This window comes from Rhinoderma darwinii, chromosome 2 (assembly GCF_050947455.1).
Source record: "Rhinoderma darwinii isolate aRhiDar2 chromosome 2, aRhiDar2.hap1, whole genome shotgun sequence".
Lineage (NCBI taxonomy): Eukaryota > Metazoa > Chordata > Amphibia > Anura > Rhinodermatidae > Rhinoderma > Rhinoderma darwinii.
The window spans coordinates 190,014,751-190,032,912 of NC_134688.1; the positions used below are offsets into that span (position 1 = coordinate 190,014,751).

At 41.4% G+C, this 18,162-nt stretch overlaps 1 protein-coding gene across 2 annotated transcripts in view; it reads right to left on the reverse strand.

Annotated features, from left to right (window-relative positions):
• Window positions 1-9,919: 9,919 nt before the first annotated feature.
• Window positions 9,920-18,162, reverse strand: part of RASA3 (RAS p21 protein activator 3) — a 214,536-nt gene continuing 206,293 nt past the window's right edge. For both annotated transcript variants that reach the window (XM_075852643.1, XM_075852644.1), the window contains 3 exons: window positions 17,515-17,618; window positions 15,018-15,201; window positions 9,920-13,922 (listed from right to left, as the gene is read on the reverse strand). In XM_075852643.1, coding sequence (XP_075708758.1) covers window positions 13,847-13,922; window positions 15,018-15,201; window positions 17,515-17,618 — 364 coding nt within the window. In that variant the 3' untranslated portion in view covers window positions 9,920-13,846. The remainder of the gene's footprint in view (window positions 13,923-15,017; window positions 15,202-17,514; window positions 17,619-18,162) is intronic.

Consider the following 18,162-nt stretch of genomic DNA (forward strand, 5'->3'; position numbering starts at 1 on the left):
TTATACTGTATGGGGCATCTATGTGGGCATTATACTGTATGGGGCATCCGTGTGGGCCTTATACTGTATGGTTGCAGCTATGGGGACATTATACTGTGTGGGCTGAAGCGGGTGTGTATGAGCGGGGATTGGGTGGGATTAGAGGTGTGGCTTAAAAGAAAAAATTTATGCTGCGCGCCACATCGATTGTCCCTCTTTGAGACTTGAAAATATATCACAGTCTACAGGGAGGGCTGTATAGCACTGTATGGGGTGGCTGTATAGTATAGCAATTTATACAGGGGGCTGTATAGCATTGTATGGGGAGGCTGTATAGCACTGTCTACAGGGGGGGCTGTATAGCACTGTCTACAGGGTGGGGGCTGTATAGCACTGTCTACAGGGTGGGGGCTGTATAGCACTGTCTACAGGGTGGGGGCTGTATAACACTGTCTACTTGGGGGGATGTATAGCACCGTCTACAGGGGGGCTGTATAGCACTGTCTAAAGGAGGGGGCTGTATGGCACTATTTACAGGGGGCACTATGTACAAGGCCAGGCTGTGTGTGGCACCCAGGGGAGGGGGGCCCAGTCAAAAGTTTGCTATGGGGCCCAATGTTTCCTAGTTACGTCCCTGGTAGCTTGCATATTGCGCTGCTTCCGTAACTGGCATTCACTACTATGGGAGTTACGGAAACAGTGTAGCTCAGTGAGTTACGCTGTTTCCGTAATTCATCGTCGGAAATCACACGCTTCAGCCCCAAAACAGAGCGGTAGAACGGGGTTTAGGTGGCTCCGTTCTAGAGATAGGTGGGACCCACATCTATCTGACATTTATGACATATTCTGTGGATATGTCTGATAGAAAAGTTTTACATTTATGATTACTTTATCTAATGAAGACTAAATCTGTGCATCTGTAAAACCTTGACTAACAAAATGTCTAGTATGTTTTATTGTTAAGATAACGGATATTATATATGAGGAGGGGGTAGCGGAATTCCTAAAAAGGGAGATTAGAATTTCCAGACAAAGGTTTAAAGAGGCTCTGTCACCAGATTATAAATGCTCTATCTCCTACATAATCTGATCGGCACTGTAATGTAGATAACAGCAGTGGTTTTTATTTTGAAAAACGATCATTTTTTAGCAAGTTATGAGCTAGTTTAGATTTATGCTAATGAGTTTCTCAATGGACAACTGGGCGTGTTTTTACTTTTTACCAACTGGGTGTTGTACAGAGGAGTGTATGAGGCTGACCAATCAGTGATCAATCAGCCTCATACACTTCTCATTGTTCTAGTTGCTACCGCTGTAGCAGTCATAGCGGGGCCTACGCCGCTCCCCCAGGCCTGGTAGCGCCGCTATGGCTGCTACAGCGGTAGCGATGCCACATTCAGTAGTATCTGCGTCCTTAGGAAGCAGATCCTATTGAACACTATAGCAGAGCAGGGAGATATCTCATTGATCTGCCATTTACTAGGCAACAGGCCACGTTTCACGCCGGCCTACACAAGTATCCCGCCAGCGTTGTGGAGCAGCTCCATTCGTTGCGGGAACAGGGCCTAAGTGAGTATGAAGTTTTATTTGTTTGGGTGTTTCTATACGGCGCTATTTACTGGAGGAGGGCCATATGGCGCTATCTACAGGAGGGCAGTATGGCACTACCTGGGAGCCGGGCTGTGTTGTACCATCTACAGATCGCACTAAATTTATGCGGGTACAATCTGAGAACCTAACTTCTATATGTGGGCATAAACAGGGCCTTACTTCTATATGGGGGCACAAAGTGATGTTTTCTGCCATTTTACTGCCGCCGTGAGCTCCCCCACAAAGGGGCCCACAAAGTGTGTGTCGCCCAAGGGCCCACATAAACCTGGAGATGGCCCTGGGTAGGAGCATTAGAGATCAGACTTCCACCAATCAGACATTGATGGCATGTATCAATATTCCATGAACATTAGATGTCAGAAAACACCTTAAATCACCAGCAGATGGCACTATTGTCTTGTGTTAACAAACAATGTTCTCTTATAAGACGTAAAAAAAGGGAACAGCCGCAGCACTCCAGCAGTGAAGAAGGTATTGGTACTTATTCACCAAGCATAAAAAACGCAACGTTTCAACCCTAAGGCCGGATTCACACGAGCGTATTCGGTCCTTGATATAAGGCCCGCAGTCGGTTGCATTTCCCAGACCGAACACACTGCAGGGAGCCGGGCTCCTAGCTAGCATCATAGTTATCTACGACGCTAGGTGTCAAGTAGTTCCACGGAGAGGCAGTGACACCTAGCGTCCTAGATAACTATGATGCTAGGAGCCAGGCTCCCTGCAGTGAGGTCGGTCTGGGAAATGCAGCCGACATACAGACTGTACATCACGGACCAAACACGCTCGTGTGAATCCGGCCTAATAGGGTTTTTATGAAGCATAAATACAATGATTTGAGTGCACACAATATATAGCACATAGCCCGTGACATCATTTACTGTGCATAATTAAATAAACATTATATACTGTATATATAGACACATGTCCATCAAGTTCAACCAAGGGACGGGAAAAGGGAAGGGAAAAATTTCTACACATAGGAGCGAATACTTTTTTGTTCTAGGAAATTAACTAAGCCTTTTTTAAAGCCATTTACTGTCCCTGCTGTGACCAGCTCCTGCGGTAGAGTATTCCATAGATTCACAGTTCTCACAGTAAAGAAGGCTTGTCACCTCTGCAGGTTGAACCTTTTTTTCTCCAGACGGAGGGAGTGCCCCCTTGTTTTTTGAGGGGGTTTTACATGGAACAGGATTTCACCATATTTATTGTATGTGCCATTAATATATTTATATAAATTAATAATGTCCCCCCTTAGTCGTCTTTTTTCAAGGCTAAATAGGTTTAATTATTTTAATCTTTCCTTATAACGTAGATTCTCCATGCCCCTTATTAGCTTCGTTGCTCTTCTTTGTATTTTTTCCAACTCCAGGGCATCCTTTCTATGAACTGGAGCCCAGAACTGAACTGCATATTCTAGATGAGGCCTCACTAATGCTTTGTAAAGTGGTAATATTACATCCCTGTCCCGCGAGTCCATGCCTCTTTTAATAAAACGACAATATCTTGCTGGCCTTTGAAGCAGCTGATTGACACTGCATGCAGTTATTTAGTTTATGATTTACAAGTACACCCAGATCCTTCTCAACAAGTGAATCCCCCAGTGTAGCTCCCCCTAGGACATATGATGCATGCAGGTTGTTGGTACCCAGATGCATAACTTTACATTTATCTACATTAAACTTAATTTGCCAACTGGATGCCCAGTTTGTTTAAATCCGCTTGCAATTCACAAACATCTTCCATAGACTGAACTATATTACATAGATAACTATATTGTCATCTGCAAAAATAGAAATAGTGCTATTAATCCCATCCTCTATATCATTAATAAATAAGTTGAATAATAGTGGACCCAGCACTGAACCCTGGGGTACACCACTTATAACCGGGGACCATTCAGAGTAGGAACCATTGACCACAACTCTCTGGATACGGTCCTTGAGCCAATTCTCAATCCAGAGGCGTAGCTAGGTTCTTCTGCACCCGGGGCAAAGATTCAGATTGGCGCCCCCCCCCCCAACTTATTTCCCGACATCTCCTTCCCCCTCGCCATGTTTTCTTTCCCTACCAATCAATGGTGTAATTTTTTTTCACGATTTTTTTAATGTAACGCGAGTATAAAAGCATTTCTACATTTTACAAGCGATATAGTTCTATAATGTAATTAACATAAAAATAAATTAAAAGAAAATAAATTAAAGAGGCCACACACAGGCCCCCTTGTAAATAGCGCCACACAGCCCCCCTTGTACTTGGCGCCACACTGTGAACAGACCGGTGAGCGGTAGCCTACCTCTACCACTCTCCGCTCTGCCTGGTGTGACTTACCGGAGAAGCCGAGGAGGTCATGCAGCGCAGGCAGCGGCGGAGTTCCTTCTGACTAGGGTTGGCGACAGCCAGGGCCGGCCTTCGCTTGGATGGCGCCCTGTGTGGGACTCTCTATTGCCGCCCCCTACACAAACCAAAAATGAACCACATATATGGACACGCTGGAACATATATACTGTACATACATAAAGACAGATATTTAGACATACAGGCAAATATACATACACACATCTGGAATACATACATACAGGTAAATATACATACACACATTCTGGAATATATACATACAGGTAAATATATAGACGTACAGACATATACACACACACACACACATAGGCAGATAAATACACAGACAGGAACATATGCAAATACATAAAAGGCACAAATATACAAGCACAAAGACACATTCACAAACAGACCCATATATACCCACACAGGCACATATATACACAGCACAGATAATGTAGTAACTGCTGCCTGCAGTCCTATGTAACAACACAGATAACACATCGATAACTCTCTAAATACAGATAGTAGTGTTACCTGCAGTCCTATGTAACACCACAGATAACACACAGTGATAACTCTCTGAGTACAGATAATGTAGTAGCTGTTGCCTGCAGTCCTATGTAACACCACAGATAACACATTTTAACAGAGCTGAGATTGTAATTTAGCACAATGTGTTATCTGTGGTGTTACATAGGACTGCAGGCAACAGCTACTACATTATCTGTAATCAGAGTTATCACTGTGTTATCTGTGGTGTTACATAGGACTGCAAGTAACATCTACTACATTATCTGTACTCCGAGCTATCACTGTGTTATCTGTGGTGTTACATAGGACTGCAAGTAACATCTACTACATTATCTGTAATCAGAGAGATATCACTGTGTTATCTTTGGTGTTACATAGGACTGCAGGTAACATCTACTACATTATCTGTACTGTGTAGCAGAGCTGAGATTGTAATTTAGCACACAGTACAGATAATGTAGTAGATGTTACCTGCAGTCCTATGTAACACCACAGATAACACAGTCATGTCTCTCTGAGTACAGATAATGTAGTAGTGTTATCTGCAGTCCTATGTAACACCACAGATAACACAGTGATAACTCTCTGAGTACAGATAATGTAGTAGATGGCAGAGACAAACACATGCAGAGACACACACATGCAGAGACACACGCAGAGACACACACACACACAGAGAGACACTCACCATTTCTTCTTGCTGACAGGTCAGGACGGGCTGTGTGTGGGCGGAGCTTCCTCTCTGCTTCTCGGCAGAGCACAGACAGAGCTGGGAGGCTGCAGCACGGGAGTGGACCTGTCCCCTCACCTGAGTCATCTGACCTCATGTCACTGACGTGAGGTCAGGAGACTGGACTGGTCCACTCCCTGGCCGTCACAGACCCCAGTCAGAACGCCGTAATGTCCTGGCTGTTCCTAAGCTGCTGCAGGTGTCCCACATACGGGGCGCCTGTCAGCAGCGATCAGCTGCTCTTCGGCGCCCCCCCTTCCCTATCCTCCGGGTTGCGCCCGGGGCAAATGCCCCGCCTGCCCCCCCCCCTAGCTACGCCCCTGCTCAATCCAATTACAAACTATATTTTCTAAACCTATAATCCTTAATTTACCCATTAGACCTCTATGAGGGACAGTGTCAAATGCCTTTGCAAAGTCCAAAAACACTATATCCACAGCAGCCCCTCTGTCTAGGCTTCTGCTCACCTCTTCATAAAAACAAATCAGGTTGGTTTGACAACGTCTGTCCTTCGTAAAAGCGTACTGGCTGTCACTTATAATACTATTTTTTGACACATAATCCTGTATATAGTCCCTCAATAGCCCCTCAAACATTTTCCCCACGATGGATGTTAAGCTTACTGGTCTATAATTACCCGGGGCAGACCTAGAGCCCTTTTTTAAAATAGGCACCACATTTGCCCTGCGCCAGTCCCTTGGCACTATACCAGTCACTAGAGAATCTCAGAATATTATGAAAAGGGGGACAGAAATAACTGAACTAAGCTCTTTAAGAATTCTAGGGTGTAACCTATCTGGACCCGGGGGCCTTGTGTACATTTATTTTATGCATCTTGCACCATCTCTACATTCATCCAATTCAGTATATCAACTGATATATTAACAGCACTGGCACCTGCTACATCAGCTGCTCTTTCTTCTGTTGTATATACAGAGCTAAAGAACCTATTTAGTAACTCTGCCTTCTCTTGATCCCCTGTGACCAACTCCCCATTACCACTATCAAGGGGTCCTACATGTTCAGACCTTGGCTTTTTATTATTTATATACTTGAAGAATTTTCTGGGATTTGTTTTACTATCCTTGGCCACCTGCCTTTCATTTTGTATTTTTGCTAATTTTATTACATTTTCACAGATTTTATTAAGCTCTTTATATTTTACAAAGGCTACAGCTGTACCCTCAGATTTGTATTTTTTAAATGCCCTTTTTTTGTCATGTATTGCCCCTTTCACAGAAGGTGTAAGCCATGTGGGATTTAATTTTAGTCGCTTATACTTGTTACCTATAGGAATACATTTTGCACTATAATTACCCAAAGTAGAAAATCTCCCATTTATTATTTGTCCCATTATTTAACATTAGTTTTTCCCAGTCTATATCCTGAATTGCATTCCTCATCCTGGGGAAATTGGCTTTCTTAAAATTAAATGTTTTTGCCCTCCCAGCCTGTGTTTGGTTTTTTACAGTATAGGTAAAATGTAACTATATTGTGATCACTGTTACCAAGGTTTTCACGAACATTGACATTCCCAACAAGATCTGCATTATTAGAAATGACCAGATCCAACAGAGCTTCACCTCTAGTCGGGTCTTCCACAAACTGGCCCATAAAATTTTCCTGCAACAGGTTGAGGAAATGTCTCCCCTTTGCAGTTGAAGCCGAACCATGACCCCAATTAATATCCCGGAAATTAAAATCTCCATTACTACAGTACCCACCTGTGCAGCCCGCTCCATCTGTTTATATAGCTGACCTTCCCTCTCCTCAGTTATATTGGGGGGTCTATAGATTACACCAAAAGTATTTTTTTGTGTTTACCTCCCTTTCTAGTTCCACCCACAAGGTTTCAACCTCCTCACAATCTTCACCCACTATTGTCTTTCACACTCGCCTTCATATCACTTCTCACATACAGACATACACCACCACCTTTCCTAATTGTCCTGTCTTTCCGAAACAGTGTAAAACCCTGTAGATTTACAGCCCAGTCATGTGAAGAGTCCAGCCATGTTTCAGCAACACCAACTAGATCTACATTTTCATCCAGTACCAAGGCCTCCAGCTCCCCCATTTTGCTTGCTAGACTTCTGGCATTTGTGAACATATACTTTAACTTGCCTTTCAGTTTTTCACTTTTATTATCAGAAATGTGATTTTACATTTGGGCATTTTTATTTACACTGATGTTTTGTAACAAAAGGATCTCCTTATCCAGTTGTCTAGTCCTCTCCCCACAGTCTTTCTCCCTCCACCAATATAGTCTGACCCCTCTCTAACCTGACTACCCCTTTTTTTTCTACATTGACCTCCCCTCAGCCCTAGTTTAAACACTCCGCCACCCCAGCTAGAATTCTCTCCCCCAGCACAGCGGACCCCCTTCCATTTAGGTGCAAATCATCTGCAGAATAGTTTGTACTCCAATGAAAAGTCAGCCTAGTGCTCTAGAAACCCAAAGCCTTCTCCTCTACACCAAGACTTAAGCCATGCCTTTAACTCAGAGTTCCCGCTGTCTTTCCTGTGATGCGCATATATATATATATATATAAATAAAACGTCCCCACAGTATCAGTGAAACATATATTCTTATTTAGATGGTATGCTTACTTTTTTTTTAAATTCTTTATTTTCATGACCGAAGAAGTCCATTTTATAACATATGGGGTACAGATTACAGAAAAATTACAGAAACAAAACTAAAAATGTAAATGAGGCATACACATACATATACAATTTTATTATGTAAGCAATCATTCCCATATAGGGGAATATTCTGAGTGAATCCAGGCCTCCTACGCGTAGGTTTGGTTCAGATGCCCACATAGAAGGACGAAGAGAGAGAGAACAGACAATTAGAAAAGATCGAGAAGGAGGGTGGGGAGCAGGATAGAATATGTGGGGGGCCCACCAAGACAACCCTCAGGACAAGAGCGCTAATCAGGGTATGCTTACTTTTAGACCTTCCTACAAGGTGTTCCTTGCAATCTCTCTACTACAGAACATATGTTTCACTGATACTGTGGGGGCATTTTATATATGTAGAATGTTAATCTATAATGGGGATTATAATGTTTTTATGATAATTATGCACAGGTAATGATGTCACAAGCTATGTGCTATATATTGTATGCACTCAATCATTGTATTTATGCTTGGGTAATAAATACTAATACCTTCTTCACTACTGGAGTGCTGCGGCTGTTCTCTCTCTTTTTTTTTTTTTTTTTACTTTGGATCCTTTTGGCAAGGACTGTCCACGCACATCAAAGACAAGCTAGCAGCTCGCGATCTTCCTTTCACTCGGGACTCGACATGAGGATCCAGGAACATGCTCAGGAGGTTCGGCGGGAGAGTAGTTTCTACAGACTTTGCATCCTTGTTGAAGAGACCCCTCTTGCCATCCCCTGTTGTTCAGAATCAAATTGTCCAAGCAGGAGAAACAGCGCAGACGCTCTTCAGGTTTGTGTCTGGACTGCGGCCTCAAAGGCCATTTTGTGCGTCAATGTCCACAAAAAGCCGGGAGACTCCAGCACCTAGGGTTGGTTGGAGAGACAACCCTAGGTGGAATGGTGCCAAACACCAAACCCTCTCCCAAATGATCTATTCCTGTGACTATTATATCTGGAGAGAGATCGCACACCTTCCCTGCCTATCTAGATTCTGGAGCGGCTGCAAATTTTATCCAGCAGGATCTAGTGGATCACCTGCAGCTACCCACGGTGCCCCTGGAGAGACCTCTGGCTGTTTCCTCTGTGAATGGTCTACCATTGCCCGATTCAATTGTGTCCATCACTGAACCACTGACAGTACAAATCGGAGTCCTTCACTCGGAACAGTTCGCCTTCCTTGTATTGCCTGAGCGTACGGTCGTTCTCTACCCATGTTCGTATTGCAAATGGTCCCATAGTTGTATCCTGCTCCCAGTGTTCCCGTGCCCTGCTACCTGTATCCCGTGCGGTGTTGGAGTCGTGTTGTGCCATCTACCATGCCTGCGGTTATACACGTCTCGTGTCATCCGCCAGGTCTGGCGCTACCTGCCACGTCAAGTTCCATCTATGCCAAAGCCTCTGCCATTATCTGGACTCACAGGTACCCTTGTGCTAAGGATTGTATAGACTGATTTGGCCAGCTGCCATGGCAAAGCGGCCTAGTGGATGCACGTACCAAGAGATCGTGACACGTTTTTGTTTTGTTGAGCAGCTTCTAATGATGTGGAAAATATTTATTGATGCACAACCATTTTCTACAAGATCACCTTTACACCATTTCCTTTAATTCACTGATTGGTACATACAGGAACAGTTAGCTGGCAGAATGCCCAAACCAGGAATAAAAACAACCAGAAAAAAGTGTAACAGAAAGATTTTTACCTCTTCTGTGTTACGGATCCTCTCCTACATTTGGCTTACAAACACTGATGCAAAATACTGTAATGTGAACGTCGTCTAACTCTGTTTTGGCCAATATTATTTTGCAAGTCTGTCTCCTTTTCAATGAGGGATTAGTACAGTGTGGTGTGCTGGGCAGGGAGGGGTAAAAATAATTTAAAAAAAAAAGGTCAATATTTTTAATACTTTGATACGATTTGTCCCTTGATTGTAGCCCAGACATACTTTTCTTTTCCTGTATTCATTTTGATGACCTAATAAGTTTTTCAAAAACGTACACGACCTCTCTGAATTGTTATATTAAAAAGGCACACAATAAGCCCAAGACCACAGTGATTAATTATTTTCATTTTTCATTTAATAAAACATTTGTTTTAATAAACAAGTAAAAACACAATGCAGTATCTACATCAAAGGTGATATATTACATATACATATTTTAGATTTATTTTCTCAAGGCAGTAAAGACCTTTTCTTCTAGATTTCTATCTAATTGTTACCAAGTCATTGTATACACATTATCCTATACATTACATTGTATACAGCTTGGCTACAAAAAATACATTCTGGCTTTAAACAATTTACGAAACAAGGGCAAAGTTAAAAACTACAGAACTGACTCATACATCTACATTTACCCCTAAAGTTGATGTACAGCAAGTGAGTGACATATATACAACATATTAAAAATGTTACAGATGTATCCCCCCTTACCTTTGCTTGCATTAGATTAAGGACTCAAATTTCTTATTAAAATGTAATACAATATCGCGACATGCTAGAAAAACCCTTGACAGCCTGCAATTCACATCACAACCACTGGGTGGCCACAGACATATATATATAGCATAGACATCTCGTGTCAGAGTATAGCAAAATCATGTTGAGATATAAGGAAAGGTAAGTAAGGTCACATCTGTACATGTATACCTTTCTTGCTATGTCATTTGAGGAGTGCTTATAGTACCAAATAATGTGAAACACTAAACCAATGCACTGATTCTATTCAAGCTATCCTGTTATGCAACATGGCTGGCATGTGTTGAAATCCAGCTGTAAAATAGCGAAGATGCTAGCATCTTCCATTTGCCAGGCATAAGGGTAAAACATAAAAAAAATTATATATGGACATGAAATCAAGTTGGAGTGCCTGGCATTTAAGCTGCTGACTCTTTTACGTGGGAATATTTTCGGTTTCATGGTACCGCTACTGCAAGGGAATAAAAAATAAATTAAATCGGTCTTAGAATTATAGTAGATTCTGCTACAGAGGTCCAGACGAAAAAGTCCTAGTAAATATGGCCACCCACCAGATGCACCTTCAATAGTTCAGATATATGTGGGTCTAGTACTCAAGAAGCATCTACTGTCAGAATTACTTGGAAACCGTATTGACTCAAGTATTACTGTGATCATATAGCCCGACCTAAGCATTTGCGGTCCGCGGGATGTGAAAGCTAGCTTTGAAGAGATGGAAGGTTCTCAGTGAATCCATACAGAACTGAACAATGCTTGGATGCCAAAATACATTAGGATCAATTCAAATCATGGATATGGTATTATTGGGGTCTGTCTAATGCTACACTGGAGTTTTTACAATTATTCATTACAAAGGTCTCCATTGTGAATAAACTTTTGCAAAGTTGGCAGCTGCCACAAGAGAGAGAAGTGAATATGTGTAAGAAATAAAACCTTATTAACAAAAAATCACTATTGCTCTATCTTCACATTTACGTATATATGGCAAGTTTTACGTTTTGTATGAAAAGTCTAGTTAAAGGTCCAATATAAAAAGAAATAATAATCTGAGCCATGGCTTAGCCAAATGACACTTAATACTGATAAAAAGGAACACGGAAATGTCAGGTTAGGCAATAGTAAATAAGTCACTTTTTCATGACGTCTAGGTCTTCAATAGTTCATGTTTGTACTTCAAGTTAAATTATGAGCCAAATCAATGACTACTAACGTATCATTTCACCAACGCTTCTTGTATGAATATATGATAAACTGTTCTATAGTATCTACTGTCCCACTTCTTCAGTGAAACAAAAACATCACATCATGTACTAATACTTCACCACCACAGGAATAGTTTGAAATCGTATACGGATATGAGAAATATCTCTAGATCAAAAAGGAAAACAAATTTGCACAATGAAACACACTGTAGAATAAAAACATCATAGCACACACAATGGTTGAAGACTAAGCAAATTATATAATGCATGCTGGCCGGTTCACTTAAAGGATTATCTGAAGGTCTTCCATGAAGCCACTTCCGTAACAGGTTTTGAGTGTTCCAATGGCACTAAGCTTGCAAAAGTGCCAGAGCGCCCTACAGATCAAATATGACACAAGGCAGCCTGTTTGGTTAAGACTCCCTTTCTCATAACCTTCCAGGACAGGCTTTGGTCCAAAAGACTTGTAGTGGTGGTTATCATGAAAGCGCACATCATTCTATTCTAATGGAATTATACAGAATAATTCATATTCCATGGCTCAAAAGCTGGAAATCTGTGCAAGTAGATAGGTTAAATAGGTTTCATGTTTGACAGTTTATACATGGCCGTTGAATTGACAGACATCCAAGTACTGACTCATGACTTAAAAGGGAGAGTGCCAGGCACTTCAGTCACACGATGTACAAATATCCTTGAATCTTGAGTGTGATTGTGTTTTGCGTTAGAGTATTGCTTGCCTGGGGCATTGTAGTTAATTTGGATTAAAAAAAATAGAGCATTTAAGAAAAATCAACCAGAAATAACAGATTTGGCAAACACAACAAAAACTTAAAAGATGGCGGAGAATCTCTTTAGTACAGGATGACAATGAACATATTTAAACAGGGTTAGCAGGTTTTAGAAAAAGAAGCTAAGACTAGTTTAAACTAAGGTGTAACTTACTAAATAACATCCACACTCTTTCTTGTAACATCTTCACAAAAGCGGTCTTGCCAACTTTTTAATTCTAAATTTGTGGCATCCCAGTCAATATGATTTAACAGCCCGATGGTTGTGTAATATACACGTTATCGATCACTCGCTTCCTCCGGCTAATGCATCCGGATGACTGAACTACAACTCCGCTGCGCAGATACACGCCTCAGTATTATAACCAAGTGCCAGTAGTTGAGGTATAGATCAGGCCTTCGGATTCTCGGGTCAAAGGCAGTATAAAAAGCGATCATTTATTTAGATCACATGACCACAGTGCTTTTATGTCACATGAATGAGAAGGAGGTGAGTTTTCTTTTTCTTTTTTTAACATCAGGATCACAACTTTTAGAAAACAGCACAAAAAAGACAATGAAAGTAAGTTGGTTAGAAATCAGCCAACCTCTGCATCAGGTCTGCCAATCTTTTTTCTAATTTGTGTGTGATAATCCATTGATCATACATTTGTGGACTAGGACAAGGTAAGGTTTGTATAGGCAATATATACAGCAAGCTTAACACCATTGCTTGTTACCTATATATTCAAATATAGAAACTAGTGAGAGTACAGAGTTATTGTGCAATGCTTCAGTGTTTCCATCTTTAAGGAGGAATAGGAAATATGAAGGAAGCCTAGTCTCCTCAGACATCCATCTATACAATGAAATGCTTGGTCCAGTGGTTGGGAGGTACATGAGTTTTCTTCAATAACTTTCCAATATACTGTATATATGGAGTGAATGCCATAGATGGAATGGCTCTGTAGCGTTGATTCATTTTTCACTAAAGCACATCTGTCCTATACTGGGCAAAGTCCGAAGTATACCTTCATCTGTATGTATGCTATAAAACTATTTCTATGAAATAACGTTGACGTGAACAAATCTTGGATTTATTGGCCATGTCAAATATTCTTCATCATGTTGAGAGGTGTCAGTAATGCTGACCTGAGTAAGAAGCAAGCAGAAAGACCTGCAATTCAGAGCCCTCGTGACCTAAAATGAATGCGGTTAAGTGTGAGGAACTGTCCAGGGAATGCAAGTAGTATCAGAAATAGAGACAAAGGACCCATATGTGGAGCAGTTTGTGAAGAGTTATGACATATGGTTATAAAACAGAGAAAAAAGTTCGGTCATCTGTTCACAGATGAATAAAGTGCATTGCAACTCTTGTAACAGTCCCCAAAAACCACTCACGAAAAACTCAGCACACCTTGCTTTTTCAGTTGCAAATATTGTGTTCTAATGCTGGATCTCGTGAGGACGTCTTTTTCCTATTTACATCTTGAGTAAAGAGGGCCATTTCCTTGTTCAAGTGCATTCCATGGCAAGTCAAATGGAATGTGTGGACACCTCTGACTGCTGCCTGATGTAGTTCTGGAAACTCTTGTCTCCTATCGGATGTTCTCTTCAAAGGATGAAAAGAAAAAGCCATTAGACATCTTAAAGAGGCTCTGTCACCAGATTTTGCAACCCCTATCTGCTATTTCAGCAGATAGGCGCTGCAATGTAGATTACAGTAACGTTTTTATTTTTAAAAAACGAGCATTTTTGGCCAAGTTATGACCATTTTTGTATTTATGCAAATGAGGCTTGCAAAAGTCCAAGTGGGCGTGTTTAAAAGTAAAAGTCCAAGTGGGCGTGTATTATGTGCGTACATCGGGGCGTTTTTACTACTTTTACTAGCTGGGCGTTCTGACGAGAAGTATCATCCACTTCTCTTCAGAACGCCCAGCTTCTGGCAGTGCAGACACAGCCGTGTTCTCGAGAGATCACGCTGTGACGTCACTCACAGGTCCTGCATCGTGTCAGACGAGCGAGGACACATCGGCACCAGGGGCTACAGTTGATTCTGCAGCAGCATCAGCAGGTAAGTAGCTACATCGACTTACCTGCAAACGCTGATGCTGCTGCAGAATCAACTGTAGCCTCTGGTGCCGATGTGTCCTCGCTCGTCTGACACGATGCAGGACCTGTGAGTGACGACACAGCGTGATCTCTCGAGAACACGGCTGTGTCTGCACTGTCAGAAGCTGGGCGTTGTGAAGAGAAGTGGATGATACTTCTCGTCAGAACGCCCAGCTAGTAAAAGTAGTAAAAACGCCCCGATGTACGCACATAATACACGCCCACTTGGACTTTTACTTTTAAACACGCCCACTTGGACTTTTGCAAGCCTCATTTGCATAAATACAAAAATGGTCATAACTTGGCCAAAAATGCTCGTTTTTTAAAAATAAAAACGTTACTGTAATCTACATTGCAGCGCCTATCTGCTGCAATAGCAGATAGGGGTTGCAAAATCTGGTGACAGAGCCTCTTTAAGAGCAGCATATAAAGTCATACAGAACATAAATAAAAGATTTCATGTACAAACATAGCTCAACTATTACAACAAACGCAAAACCGTAGCATCTTGCAACCTACTTTCATTTACATCCTTTGATTTTTATGATCAGTAAATATCAGTGTTTGTAATGTAAGGCTTATAAGGTCTACTTACTGGCTTCCATACTTTGTCTTCTTGAATTTGTCCCTCTTGTACTGAGCGTGCTCCTCTTCTAACGTCTTCACAGCTTCTATGATGCTACATAGTGTTTTGTAGGTTTGACGAGGATCATCAATAACAAAGCTACTATATTCCTCCTGTTCAGGCCCGTCATACACGGACTTACTACCACAAGCCTCTATCAAGATAGCAAAGATAGGACTCAATTGTATTAATGGATGTTCCATTTTACACCATAAAATTCTACTGTGCTACAAAGCAATATTCTAGAAAAGTGGCATTCCGATGTGAAATATTTGTGGCATATACATAGGTGTCTGACAGATGTTTGACCTGCGATTCCCTTAACTCCCAGGCTATATTGGAGAGAGCGAGACATCTCTTCACTCCGTGACCCACACTGGTCAGCTTGTACAGCTTAATGGGAGTAATGGGAATCCAGTTCTTCTGTTAGAAGGGGGTCTCAGAGGTGGGACCCCCAATCAAACACTTATGGTATATCTTATGGATATATCATAAATGGCTCTCATCGGAATGCCCCTTTAGCATTGAGCAAAACTACATCCATACCATGAAAATGAGCCAGCAGCAAAGTCTATTAGAGTGCGGCTACTGGACGTAGAATGAGATCACCTCCAAATTACAATAAATTGTAAAACAGATTTGTATGACCCTAGATTTCCTCACATTTCTCAGCAATTAATGTGAATTCTTCCCAAAGAAGAGAGGCTAACTGGAAGGACTGGAAAAAAATACCTCCACTTTCTACATATACCTTCAGAGGAGAACCTCCTATTTATTTGAATTCTATTTTATTTTAATGGAGTTCAAAAGCAAAAGGGATCGTGAAGGATAACCTGTACGGATTGCCTGATTCACATCTGACCCTTTTATGGAATAATGGCAGATGATAAAAAGGTAGGGCAGCACTTTATTAACAAAATATGTGACTTGTTTAACATTAATGAGTAAGGAAGTTGAACTAGAGATTGTAGAATTAAAATAGGAGATGAAGAATTTTTGTATGTGGTTTTTAGCTCCTACATTTGAAAGCTAAAGGGAACCGGTCTCAAGGTTTGGAGCCACTAAACTTCCAGAATTTCATTATGCAGCTGGGGTTTAGTATTCCAAACCTGCTCACATGAAAAATGGCTATTTCGTGAATAGTACAGCAAATTACAACCTACTGAGAGGTTGTCCAGGTAAGGAGTCCGGTGGCATCGGGCGCATGCTCATTGTGTACACGAAGCACGAGGACAGTATACCTCACTTCACTGCACATGAGGTGGTCCTCTGATTCATGTGCATGCCGCCGCTCCCAGGCTCACCTCAGTTAATTTGAATTACTTTACTAACTATTCCAGGAACGGATGTTTTTTTAAAATGGGCAGGTTTGGAACATTGAACCCCAGCTGCATAACGGCATGCTGGTGGTTTAGTGGCTCCAAACCTAGTGACAGGTCCCCTTTAACTAAAAAAACACTTTGTCATAAATCTTAATATTATTCACAGTATAAAGAAATGTTCTGCAAATTTCTAATATACTGTGTTTCAACGCTTTTCAATATTTCTGCTTAAAAAGGGATAGTGAAGGATAACCTGTACAGATCTAATACTTTTCACAGGGAACGCTATAGATGGCCTGGACTCCAGAGACACACATTTCACCTACACTGATACATTTGAGCAAAGTATCAGGACAGGAGAGAGATTTGCAGCAATGTATTTAGCTCACAGAGGATTACTTAGACTGGATACAACTGTAGCGTACTCTTTTTCAAACACACATACGTAAATACAAAGACCAATTTCTAGAGAAGCCAATTTGTGTGTGTTTTTGGCGTGTGGAAGTAAACTGGTAGATCCAGTAGAAACCCAAGAAATCATGTGGAGAACATAAAAACACCATGCAGATGGTTGGATGATTCAGTCCTTGGGCCCGGGCTCGTCTACGCTATTGATACCGTTAAAACAACGGAACCCTTGCACAACTGAGACAAACGGAAACCATTGGGACCGGATCCGTCACCATTGAAATCTATGTTGATGGAAACGGTTACCCATTGTTTCCGTTTGTGTCAGTCAGGGCTCTATTCTGACGAAAACCTCAGACGGAACGAAGCCTTAGATAGAGTAGCTTGAGTGTGAGCCCCACTAGGGATTAATGAGAGTGATTACAATATATGTATCCTTTGTGCTGCAGAATATGTTGGTGCTAGATATCTAATACAAATTCATCAAATGTAAGTGGTGAGAAAAACACTGCATTGTCCTATTCAGGGTGAGAAATTGGATTAGGATAAACAAGTTGCTTTTTCGGGAATATGTAAAATAGTGTGTGTAGTTTTTGTTTTTTTACACAGTTCTTCCATTTACCCTTATACTTGTGAAAATATAAATGCACTACATTCTATTTTTTCCAAAATGAAGCAATAACTATATCTCCTGCATAAATAAATGCACATGACGATCTATAAAAATTCAGACATACCTTGCATTTTCTCCATCTTGGACATATATGTGTTAAAGAGGGAGTAAATCCTTTCAGTTTCTCGATCCCCATCAATGACGAGTTGGATATTTGCTGGCAGGCCCCTGTAGTCAGTACAATAAGACATAAGAAGGTGCTTGCTCAGGATGCACACATATAAGTTATTACTAATGAAAACTAGTTCTGCTCACTATGAAAACAAAGTGTTGTTTTTGGGGTCTTTAGGACTAGGACTTTCTGGTGATCAGTCACTAAAAGATAAAAATTACACAATGGGACAGAGTGTACTTATGTCATTTTGCTGGTGTAAATACAGTGAAAAAATGGTGTTCAGACCAAACGTCATATCTATGATGCTCCTCCTCAGGTGGGCAGGAATTCAAAGTTGCATTAAGAAAAGAGGCAGAAAACAATGCCAGGTCTGACCTGCCGTTATTTTTACACTATGCCACATCTATCAACAGGTCCTGTGCCCTGTTGATAAATGTTCCGATCACAATGTTCTGAAAACGACTTACAGGCAACAGGGCAACCCTGTGAATTTGGAGGACAGCCCTGTCAGGCCCCATGCACACGACCATAGAATTTGTCCGCAATTGCGGTCCTCAATTACAGACCCATTAATTTCTATTGACCACGTATATTTAC